Here is a 12,462-nt window from a genome sequence, read left to right as displayed (position 1 = left end):
AAACTTACCATCAAGAACCGCTACCCACTACCGAGAATCGACGACTTATTTGATCAACTACAAGGCTCGTCTGTTTATTCAAAGATTGACTTACGTTCCGGGTATCATCAAATGCGGGTGAAAGAAGATGATATTCCAAAGACTGCTTTCAGAACACGTTACGGTCATTACGAGTTTATGGTCATGCCATTTGGTTTAACTAATGCACCAACTATGTTCATGGACCTTATGAACCGAGTGTGTGGACCATACCTTGACAAGTTTGTCATTGTTTTCATTGATGACATACTTATTTACTCAAAGAATGACCAAGAACACGGTGAACATTTGAGAAAGGTGTTAGAAGTATTGAGGAAGGAAGAATTGTACGCTAAATTTTTAAAGTGTGCATTTTGGTTGGAAGAAGTTCAATTCCTCGGTCACATAGTGAACAAAAAAGGTATTAAGGTGTATCCGGCAAAGATAGAAACTGTTAAAAAGTGGGAAACCCCGAAAACTCCGAAACACATACGCCAGTTTTTATGACTAGCTGGTTACTACAGAAGGTTCATCCAAGACTTTTCCAGAATAGAAAAACCCTTGACTGCATTAACGCATAAAGGGAAGAAATTTGAATGGAAGGATGAACAAGAGAAAGCGTTTCAGTTATTGAAGAAAAAGCTAACTACGGCACCTATATTGTCATTGCCTGAAGGGAATGATGATTTTGTGATTTATTGTGATGCATCAAAGCAAGGTCTCGGTTGTGTATTAATGCAACGAACGAAGGTGATTGCTTATGCGTCTAGACAATTGAAGATTCACGAGCAAAATTATACGACGCATGATTTGGAATTAGGCACGGTTGTTTTTGCATTAAAGACTTGGAGGCACTACTTATATGGGGTCAAAAGTATTATATATACCGACCATAAAAGTCTTCAACACATATTTAATCAGAAACAACTGAATATGAGGCAGTGTAGGTGGATTGAATTATTGAATGATTACGACTTTGAGATTCGTTACCACCCGGGGAAGGCAAATGTGGTAGCCGATGCCTTGAGCAGGAAGGACAAAGAACCCATTCGAGTAAAATCTATGAATATAATGATTCATAATAACATTACTACTCAAATAAAGGAGGCACAACAAGGAGTTTTAAAAGAGGGAAATTTAAAGGATGAAATACCCAAAGGATCGGAGAAACATCTTAATATTCGGGAAGACGGAACCCGGTATAGGGCTGAAAGGATTTGGGTACCAAAATTTGGAGATATGAGAGAAATGGTACTTAGAGAAGCTCATAAAACCATATACTCAATACATCCTGGAACGGGGAAGATGTACAAGGATCTCAAGAAACATTTTTGGTGGCCGGGTATGAAAGCCGATGTTGCTAAATACGTAGGAGAATGTTTGACGTGTTCTAAGGTCAAAGCTGAGCATCAAAAACCATCAGGTCTACTTCAACAACCCGAAATCCCGGAATGGAAATAGGAAAACATTACCATGGATTTCATCACTAAATTGCCAAGGACTGCAAGTGGTTTTGATACTATTTGGGTAATAGTTGCTCGTCTCACCAAATCAGCACATTTCCTGCCAATAAGAGAAGATGACAAGATGGAGAAGTTAGCACGACTGTATTTGAAGGAAGTCGTCTCCAGACATGGAATACCAATCTCTATTATCTCTGATAGGGATGGCAGATTTATTTCAAGATTCTGGCAGACATTACAGCAAGCATTAGGAACTCGTCTAGACATGAGTACTGCCTATCATCCACAAACTGATGGGCAGAGCGAAAGGACGATACAAATGCTTGAAGACATGCTACGAGCATGTGTTATTGATTTCGGAAACAGTTGGGATCGACATCTACCGTTAGCAGAATTTTCCTACAACAACAGCTACCATTCAAGCATTGAGATGACGCCGTTTGAAGCACTTTATGGTAGAAAGTGCAGGTCTCCGATTTGTTGGAGTGAAGTGGGGGATAGACAGATTACGGGTCCGAAGATTATACAAGAAACTACCGAGAAGATCATCCAAATTCAACAACGGTTGAAAACCGCCCAAAGTCGACAAAAGAGCTACGCTGACATTAAAAGAAAAGATATAGAATTTGAAATTGGAGAGATGGTCATGCTTAAAGTTGCACCTTGGAAAGGCGTTGTTCGATTTGGTAAACGAGGGAAATTAAATCCAAGGTATATTGGACCATTCAAGATTATTGATCGTGTCGGACCAGTAGCTTACCGACTTGAGTTACCTCAACAACTCGCGGCTGTACATAACACTTTCCACATCTCGAATTTGAAGAAATGTTTTGCTAAAGAAGATCTCACTATTCCGTTAGATGAAATGCAAATCAACGAAAAACTTCAATTCATCGAAGAACCCGTCGAAATAATGGATCGTGAGATTAAAAGACTTAAGCAAAACAAGATACCAATTGTTAAGGTTCGATGGAATGCTCGTAGAGGACTCGAGTTCACCTGGGAGCGTGAAGATCAGATGAAGAAGAAATACCCGCATCTATTTCTAGAAGATTCGTCAACACATTCAACAGCTTAAAATTTCGGGACGAAATTTATTTAACGGGTAGGTACTGTAGTGACCCGAACTTTTCCATGTTTATATATATTAATTGAGATTGATATTTACATGATTAAATGTTTCCAACATGTTAAGCAATCAAACTTGTTAAGACTTGATTAATTGAAATATGTTTCATATAGACAATTGACCACCCAAGTTGACCGGCGATTCACGAACGTTAAAAATTGTAAAAACGACATGACGATATATATATGGATATACATATGGTTAACATGAGATTATGATAAGTAAGTATCTCCATAAGTATATTAACAATGAGTTATATACATATAAACAAGACTACTAACTTAAGGATTTCGAAACGAGACATATATGTAACGATTATCGTTGTAACGACATTTAAATGTATATATATCATATTAAGATATATTAATATATCATAATATCATGATAATATAATAATTTAACATCTCATTAGATATAATAAACAATGGGTTAACAACATTAATTGAGATCGTTAACTTAAAGGTTTCAAAACAACACTTACATGTAACGACTAACGATGACTTAACGACTCAGTTAAAATGTATATACATGTAGTGTATTTAGATGTATTCAAATACTTTTGGAAGACTTCAAGACATATATCAAAACACTCATACTTAACGAAAATGGTTACAGTTACTTTTCCATTCTTTTCTTTCATCAAGAATTCTAGTCGTATTCTTACCCGTATTATACACAGCTTCAAAACGTACTTACTATGAGTATATACCAATAGGAACTAGCATGGGATTCCACTCTTGATTATGTCATGTATGACTAATCAATTTTAACTTCTACCATGAGCTAGTCAACTAACTAGAACTCCTTTTAACTCCACTCACCACTCACCAATTACCACTCATCATTCACTCCATTTCACTTCCAATTCTCTTTCTAATTCTCTCTCAACACACACACACACACACTATTATGAACGTATTTTTCCAGTATTTAATCATCATCTTCATCAAAAATCACTTCAAGAATCAAGCTATAATCATCATAGGAAGAACACTTCAAGAACACTTCAAAAATCCCTTCAAGTTTACTAATTTACTTCCAAGCTTTCTAATCCATTCCAAGTAATCATCTAAGATCAAGAAACCTTTGTTATATACAGTAGGTTATCTTTCTTATTCAAGGAAATATTCATATTCAAACTTTGATTCAATTTCTATAACTATAAACTATCTTAATTCGAGTAAAAATCTTACTTGAACTTGTTTTTGTGTCATGATCCTACTTCAAGAACTTTCAAGCCATCCAAGATCCTTTGAAGCTAGATCATTTCTTGTTACTTCCAGTAGGTTTACCTACTAAACTTGAGGTAGTAATGATGTTCATAACATCATTCGATTCATATATATAAAACTATCTTATTCGAAGGTTTAAACTCGTAATCACTAGAACATAGTTTAGTTAATTCTAAACTTGTTCGCAAACAAAAGTTAATCCTTCTAACTTGACTTTTAAAATTAACTACACACATGTTCTATATCTATATGATATGCTAACTTAATGATTTAAAACCTGGAAACACGAAAAACACCGTAAAACCGGATTTACGCCGTCGTAGTAACACCGCGGGCTGTTTTGGGTTAGTTAATTAAAAACTATGATAAACTTTGATTTAAAAGTTGTTATTCTGAGAAAATGATTTTTATTATGAACATGAAACTATATCCAAAAATTATGGTTAAACTCAAAGTGGAAGTATGTTTTCTAAAATGGTCATCTAGACGTCGTTCTTTCGACTGAAATGACTACCTTTACAAAAATGACTTGTAACTTATTTTTCCAACTATAAACCTATACTTTTCTGTTTATATTCATAAAATAGAGTTCAATATGAAACCATAGCAATTTGATTCACTCAAAACGGATTTAAAATGAAGAAGTTATGGGTAAAACAAGATTGGATAATTTTTCTCATTTTAGCTACGTGAAAATTGGTAACAAATCTATTCCAACCATAACTTAATCAACTTGTATTGTATATTATGTAATCTTGAGATACCATAGACACGTATACAATGTTTCAACCTATCATGTCGACACATCTATATATATTTCGGAACAACCATAGACACTCTATATGTGAATGTTGGAGTTAGCTATACAGGGTTGAGGTTGATTCCAAAATATATATAGTTTGAGTTGTGATCAATACTGAGATACGTATACACTGGGTCGTGAATTGATTCAAGATAATATTTATCGATTTATTTCTGCACATCTAACTGTGGACAACTAGTTGTAGGTTACTAACGAGGACAACTGACTTAATAAACTTAAAACCTCAAAATATAGTAAAAGTGTTGTAATATATTTTAAACATACTTTGATATATATGTATATATTGTTATAGGTTCGTGAATTAACCAGTGGCCAAGTCTTACTTCCCGACAAAGTAAAAATCTGTGAACGTGAGTTATAGTCCCACTTTTAAAATCTAATATTTTTGAGATGAGAATACATGCAGGTTTTATAAATGATTTACAAAATAGACACAAGTACGTGAAACTACATTCTATGGTTGAATTATCGAAATCGAATATGCCCCTTTTTATTAAGTCTGGTAATCTAAGAATTAGGGAACAGACACCCTAATTGACGCGAATCCTAAAGATAGATCTATTGGGCCTAACAAACCCCATCCAAAGTACCGGATGCTTTAGTACTTTGAAATTTATATCATATCCGAAGGGTGTCCCGGAATGATGGGGATATTCTTATATATATGCATCTTGTTAATGTTGGTTACCAGGTGTTCACCATATGAATGATTTTTATCTCTATGTATGGGATGTGTATTGAAATATGAAATCTTGTGGTCTATTGTTACTATTTGATATATATAGGTTAAACCTATAACTCACCAACATTTTTGTTGACGTTTAAAGCATGTTTATTCTCAGGTGAATACTAAGAGCTTCCGCTGTTGCATACTAAAATAAGGACAAGATTTGGAGTCTATGTTTGTATGATATTATGTAAAAACTGCATTCAAGAAACTGATTTCGATGTAACATATTTGTATTGTAAACCATTATGTAATGGTCGTGTGTAAACATGATATTTTAGATTATCATTATTTGATAATCTACGTAAAGCTTTTTAAACCTTTATTTATGAAATAAAGGTTATGGTTTGTTTTAAAAATGAATGCAGTCTTTGAAAAACGTCTCATATAGAGGTCAAAACCTCGCAACAAAATCAATTAATATGGAACGTTTTTAATCAATAAGAACGGGACATTTCATGTGGCGGGTTATGATTGGAGGGTGTTGTCCATATTTAGTATGTAGTATAATAATAATATTTTAAATGTTACAGTTTTTTCTTAATTGAGACATTATGACATAAGTATTTCATTAATTTGGGATGTAGATGTACCTTCTCGAGGACACTCGACTGCCAGGGCCTCTACCGAATCCAAGTTTGGCTAAATTGAAAGCACATACAACTCCTGAAACTGAACCAAATTTTATTGATTATTAATTGAGCAAATATATATATATTATATAGATATATAGATATGGAATATGGAATATAGAATATATAATATAGATATAGATATAATATAATTAAGTGTAGAAAAAATTATGCTGTTAGAGGACGAGGTGCTCGTAGTCCTCCTCAGTGTCCATTTTCAGTGTCCATTTTGGACACTGAGATTGGCTGACTGGCTGTTAGGTGTTGGTGTCGACAGTGTCCATTTCAGTGTCCATTTTCAGTAATTTTTTTTTTTAAATTTATTTTGTATATTTTTTAATTGTGTAAATATTAAAAAAAACTTCAAATAATAATTAAAAAAAACCTTACATCAATAAAAAAAACATTACATTTATTCTTGAAATATTGAAAACAATTAATTGAATTCTCGAAGAGCCCTTAAATGTTCAACCAAATTCGATCGTAAGCCTTCGTGTACTTCTCTATCACGTAGCTCCCTTGTTCGTCTAGCACGAGCGTCACACCTTTCGATCCAAGTACGTTGTATGTGTTGAGGTGGCTCATAAACCCAATCATGCTCGGCAAGGTTGTAACCATTGTCTTCAATAATGATGTTATGTAGTATGATGCACATATACATAAACCGTCTCATTTGATTCCTCGCTTATGCCTTGGCGGGTTGTTGTAGAATATGCCAACGACCCTGTAAAATCCCAAAAGTTCTTTCCACATCTTTACGAGCAGCAGCTTGTTGCATTGTAAAGTAAGTACGTTTTTCATTAACGACACTTGAAAATCCCTTCACAAATGAAGACCATGTTGGATAAATCCCGTCAGCTAAATAATACCATCTTTTGTATTCCACGCCATTCGCAATAAAAGGGACGTCGGGCATTTCTTCATTGAGCATTGAGTTGAACAAATCACTAGTGTTTAAAACATTTAAGTCGTTGTTTGAACCCGCCACACCAAAATACGCATGCCAAATCTGATTATCATACGATGCGACGGCTTCAAGCATAATAGTTGGGTGACTGTGATCGCCTCGCATATATTGGCCTCTCCACACAACTAGACATATTGCCCATGCCCAATGCATACAATCGATGCTACCCAACATGCCCGGGATGCCATGAATCCTTTTATGGCCTTCATATAAACGCTGAATGTCATGCAAAGACGGGTCTACACTATTATACAAGTCAATAATGCACATAGTAAAGTTTAGCGAAGATTTCCGCCTAACTCGTTCACTCATTTGGAGATACTCGTCTAAAGCATCCGGTGTATAACCGTATGCTAGCTGACGAAGTGCGGCGGTGATTTTTAAATGTGGACTAATACTCCACATACCTCGAGAATTTTGCCTTCGATGAAACCATATAAATTGGGAAGGCAATGGATTGACATTGTAGCTGAGTATATCGTTCATCACACGAAGAAAAACACGGCGATGCATCCGAAAACGACGTTTGAATTTATCTTCCGTATATTTGCAACCCTCGTCAAAATAATCGTCCATCAAACGATTATGAGCATCATAATGATCACGACGAACGTAACGACGAGAATTAACACCATCGTCCGAAGAATCATCAATTTGATCAAGTAAGTTGAGCGTATAATTTGTGAAATTGTCGTGCGAACTACTCGAAGATGAAGACATTTTTTTAAATTAAAAGATATATATATATATATATATATATATATATATATATATTGTATTTTAGAAGTTTTGTATAAAATAAAGTGTGAGTTGAAATGAAATGAAAATGTATAGTATTTATATAGAAAAAGAAAAAAAAAAATCATATCGTTTGAATTTTAACGGTAAAATCACAAAATCCAACACTTCAAAGGCTCTATTTCACACCGTCCATGGCTCGAAATTGAATTTCGACGCCGAAAAATAACGTCGGGGACGGCGAATTGGTGTCGGCCGACGGTGGGCCGGTGTCGATTTTGCTTGGACGGAAATGTGAGGAACAGGGGACACCCTGTGCTCTTAGTACCTGTAGTTTGTTACATTTTTTCATCACAACACCTATAGTTTATTTTTTGCATGGTTAGTACCTTGGTTATGATTAAGTTTCTTGAAAGGTACCCACAGTTAACGACCGTCATGTTTCTTGGTTAACCCCTCACATGTGCCAAACATGTGAGGGCAATATAGTCTCGTTCAATTAGACCATTCTCTTCAAAAGCCTGCTGAACCCCAATTATATGACATCTTTCAAGACGATTTCCTCCCCTTTCATCGGCACCTTCTCTCACCGGCGCCGGACAATGTCCATTTTAAACCCGGAAATTTCTGACCAAATTTAAACTTAATATTTATATTATTGCGACATGATAAGCAAAGTCTGTAATATTGAGTCTCAAAATTTTGAACTATGTTCATGTAATCAATTGACCTTCGACCAGTTCCGACGATTCACGAATAATTAATTATAACTTGATATGTGTATATATGTATATAAATAATAATTGGAAATATATTTTAAATATTGTATGTTGTTGTTACTAAAAATTTATTTAAAGTAAAATAAAAATAGGATATTATAATAATTATTATTTAAAAAGTATCTATATATATATATATATATATATATATATATATATATATATATATAAAGTGTATTGAATATATATATATATATATATATATATATATATATATATAGTTTTGAATTTATTTAGAAGACGATAGTAACACTCATTTGTCGTTCGATCGCTGTTAAACAAGTTCAAATACAAGCTTTGGAGGATCCAAAAATAAATGTTGGTTCATTAATAGGTTACGTAAATTATAGTCTTGTTAAAAATATTTTTTTTACTTTGTTGAGTTGAATTTTAATACTCCGTACTGATTACTGGAAATTTAAAACAAATAATGAACGAACCTTTTTGACTAGGTTTCAATCAGCTAATGACCAGAATAGATAAATAAACTTAATTTAAAAATATGAGATTTTTCTAAAGACTTTTATCTTCAACTGTTTAACAATAGAGCACGAGATATTACTCCGTAGATTCGTAGATTGGTTGTCGACTGAAACAAGACAAAATGTAGGCTGCTAATCATATCTTAATAATTTATGTAATTGCACGTTTATTTGTTTTATGATATTTTTCAATCAACTTGCTTAGGTGGAGATTTTATATACATAAGATACATATAGAAAGAGGAGAGAACACATCCAAACCCACTAGCCTTTCTCCTTCTCTTCTTATTTAGGTTGTCTTCAACAACCATCACCTAAGCTCAAACACTAGAACCACCACCTAGTCACCATCTCTTTTTTCTTCCTGTTTCGCAGCCACATGACAGCCGCCATCAAACTACCACCAACACCATCATTTAAACTAACCGTTATTATTCTTTTTGAGCTTCTGATGTACGGTTTAAACCATCCACAACATTGTTGCCCGTTAACTACTACTCCTGCTACAGTAAATGATGGACAACATTACGTGTTTCGCTTAACCTAGTACACGTTCCGCATAATTTTCTAAATGATTACACGTTTCGTTTGAATTCCTACACGATACGCATAATTTATATTTTTGTTGAGGAGGATACTGTTGGCTGCTCAATGAAAGAATGATGAGGATGATTTAGTTATGTAAGATGATGATGGTAACAGTAGATGATGATGATAGTTAACAGCGAGTTACGTTTATGATGTTGTGAAGTGATATGAAGATGATATATGATGAACTCGATTAGGATGTTGAATGACGACGAGCGTGAGGTAAGATCATAATGATAATAATTCGAGAATAATGATTTTGATGATGAAGGTTTATGTTAATTGATGATGATTTTGTCGTAAATAATTATGATTGATGATATTGTTATATTTATTTTTCGAACCCTGCAACCACCATATGAACCTGCTACAATATTTCTGTTTTGATCCTAGATCGAAATCACAACTGTACGCAGCAACTGCACTTTATTCCTTTTCAGCCAACGAAACCACTTTCACCTCCTCAACCGCCAACTGTTGTGTCTGTTTTCTAATCCAACCACTGCAACCACCACCATATAAACTATTATGTTACTATTTTTTTTCTTTCTTCTACTGAAATGGCAGGTAATCAACACCACAAACTACTTCAGTTAACCGCAGTTACCACACGATGATTCTTGATGAGCTGTTAAACGAAATCAAGTCACTTTTTGCTGTTGTTTTTCTATTACGAACCCATAAATAATGATGATTAGATGATCACGATAATTTAAATGATGATGAGGAGTTATATGATAATAATGATTAAAGATGATGAGCTGTAAAGGAGATGATAGCTATGATATCGGCTAAAAAGTCACGTTTTCACCCCGGTATTAAGGCCCAAAAACAAGAAAGATTCGAACTTTATCGGAAAAATACCCACTTCGTCGGTTAGAATTGAAGAACAAGTAATTATGAAGACGGTGCAAAAATAATCAAGAGAATCGGAGCTAAAACGAAGATTCTAGAGTGAAAACGGTGAAAGACAAGAAATCAAGTTACGATCCAGGGAATCAAGGCTGACCAGCACACCATACGGCCTGCCATACGGCCTGCCACTATGGATACGGCCTGCCAGATATGTGCCACCAGGTGCCTTCACCATACGGCCTGCCATTCATACGGCCTGCCAAATAAGCTTCACCATACGGCCTGCCAGGCGTATTTTGGCATTTTCCTAGTCTATTTAATGGGTCTTTGTCATTCATTCCAACACACACTTCAATTCACTTCTTTCTCTCTCTTGTACAATATTAGTCATACTTTCAAGGCCTTCTCACCTCCGAGCGGGAAATTAATTACCCGGAGGCGAACGCTGAAGATTGTATTAGGAGCGGTCTGGAGTCTTGAAGTTGTCACTTTTGTATTCAGAACTCGTTTAATCTACTTGTACCTCTATCCTTTATCTTATATAAATTTTTTATTATATTGTTGCCATGATTAGCGAGTAGTTATCTTTAGTGTATGCTATGATGTAAGCAGTTATAATGCCAGAATAATATTATGGTTTGTGTATGCTATTGAAATGCCTTCCGATTATGCTTTATACTCAATCATTTTTCCAACTAATAGAACGTAGTTATAGGCTCTGTTATTGGGAAGTCGCGAACCCCGATTCAGAGTACACTATCTGTGTCACCCCTTGGTAAGAGAAGTCTATCGGATACAACGTAAGATCGACTGAGGCACACAGGTTGTAGTAAGTCTATCAAGCTTTGGATTCCGACTGAGGACTCTTTCATAGTGAAACATCTGACTAGACCCCTAGTACATTGTCGGTCCCAGACCATGCTAGTGTAGTCACCAAGCATATAAACTTCGTACGTGCACGCTGAAGCACAGCGGTTGTTGTAAGATGTACCTCTGCTAAGTAAGGCCATGGAACACAGTTAGTGTTGACCAGTACACTGCACCATAACGCGGTCTCAAGCATTGCACCCCGCTTGAGGGATTCTTAGCTAATTAAGGAACTGTTTGTTTAGACACATAAAGGATTGGACCGTTAGGATAACCGAACGTGTTCATGGAAGTCATCTTGACTTGGCCATGGTGTTCTTTATGGTTGAACTCTTTTTAAGGGCCTAACTATCTTTTACCAATCATTAACGAAAGCATTGAAACACATCACGTCTCTCGGATATGGTAAACCATGTATTCTATTACGCTTAAGAAAGTTTAGACCATTTTGGAATGTTAATACGTCACCCAACCAAGTCGCTCAATTGGATGAGCCGTCTGAACGTGTATGCCTGTAGTCAGACTGCACGGGCGTCGGGGGTAAGGGACGTTGCTGTCTATTCAAAATCTTCAAGTCTAACGCAGTACCCAGTGACATGTCTTATGACAGGGGCGTTTAGGACCAGTGTAATGAATACAAGGCCTCTGCCTATTCATGAGCCATCATTCTATAATCTCGGCAGAATAACTGATGAAGTCATAGTATGCGCTTACTTTAACCTTATCTGAATTACAAATTTTATAGCATTTACTTTATCTATCTTATAAATTAGAAAATCCCAAAATAATTATTCACTACTCCCTAACTGTCTTAGGCTAAAATATAGGTTCGATGTTACTGGTATCTCAAAAATTACACTCTAGGTCATACTTCCCTTACTCATAAGGAGTAGTAAGATTTAGGCCCCGCTAAATATAAATTTAAAACTGTACCATCTCCCACGAGTGGCTGATCCTGGCGAGCCGCGGCCTAACGACAACGCGCAAATAAAAACCGTCCGTTTCGACCATATCAGGAGAGATACATAGTTTTTGGCGCCGCTGCCGGGGAACTGGTATCAGGAAATATTGCTATCTATCAAACTTATTCACAAGCATTTAGTGGTGTCTAAGAAAGACAATTATACACGGACTTGGTTATTGGATTTTCCGAACAGTCGCC

The 12,462-nt window shown here is 35.4% G+C and overlaps 1 protein-coding gene across 1 annotated transcript; it reads right to left on the bottom strand.

Moving 5' to 3' along the window:
- Nucleotides 1-6,709: 6,709 nt before the first annotated feature.
- On the bottom strand, nt 6,710-7,711 carry LOC139854548 (uncharacterized). The gene has a single exon (XM_071843848.1). The coding sequence runs from the start codon at nt 7,709-7,711 to the stop codon at nt 6,710-6,712; it is 1,002 nt and encodes a 333-aa protein (XP_071699949.1).
- Nucleotides 7,712-12,462: the final 4,751 nt, after the last annotated feature.

The sequence above is a fragment of the Rutidosis leptorrhynchoides genome, chromosome 6 (assembly GCF_046630445.1).
Source record: "Rutidosis leptorrhynchoides isolate AG116_Rl617_1_P2 chromosome 6, CSIRO_AGI_Rlap_v1, whole genome shotgun sequence".
Lineage (NCBI taxonomy): Eukaryota > Viridiplantae > Streptophyta > Magnoliopsida > Asterales > Asteraceae > Rutidosis > Rutidosis leptorrhynchoides.
This window is presented reverse-complemented; position numbering and strand designations above follow the sequence as displayed.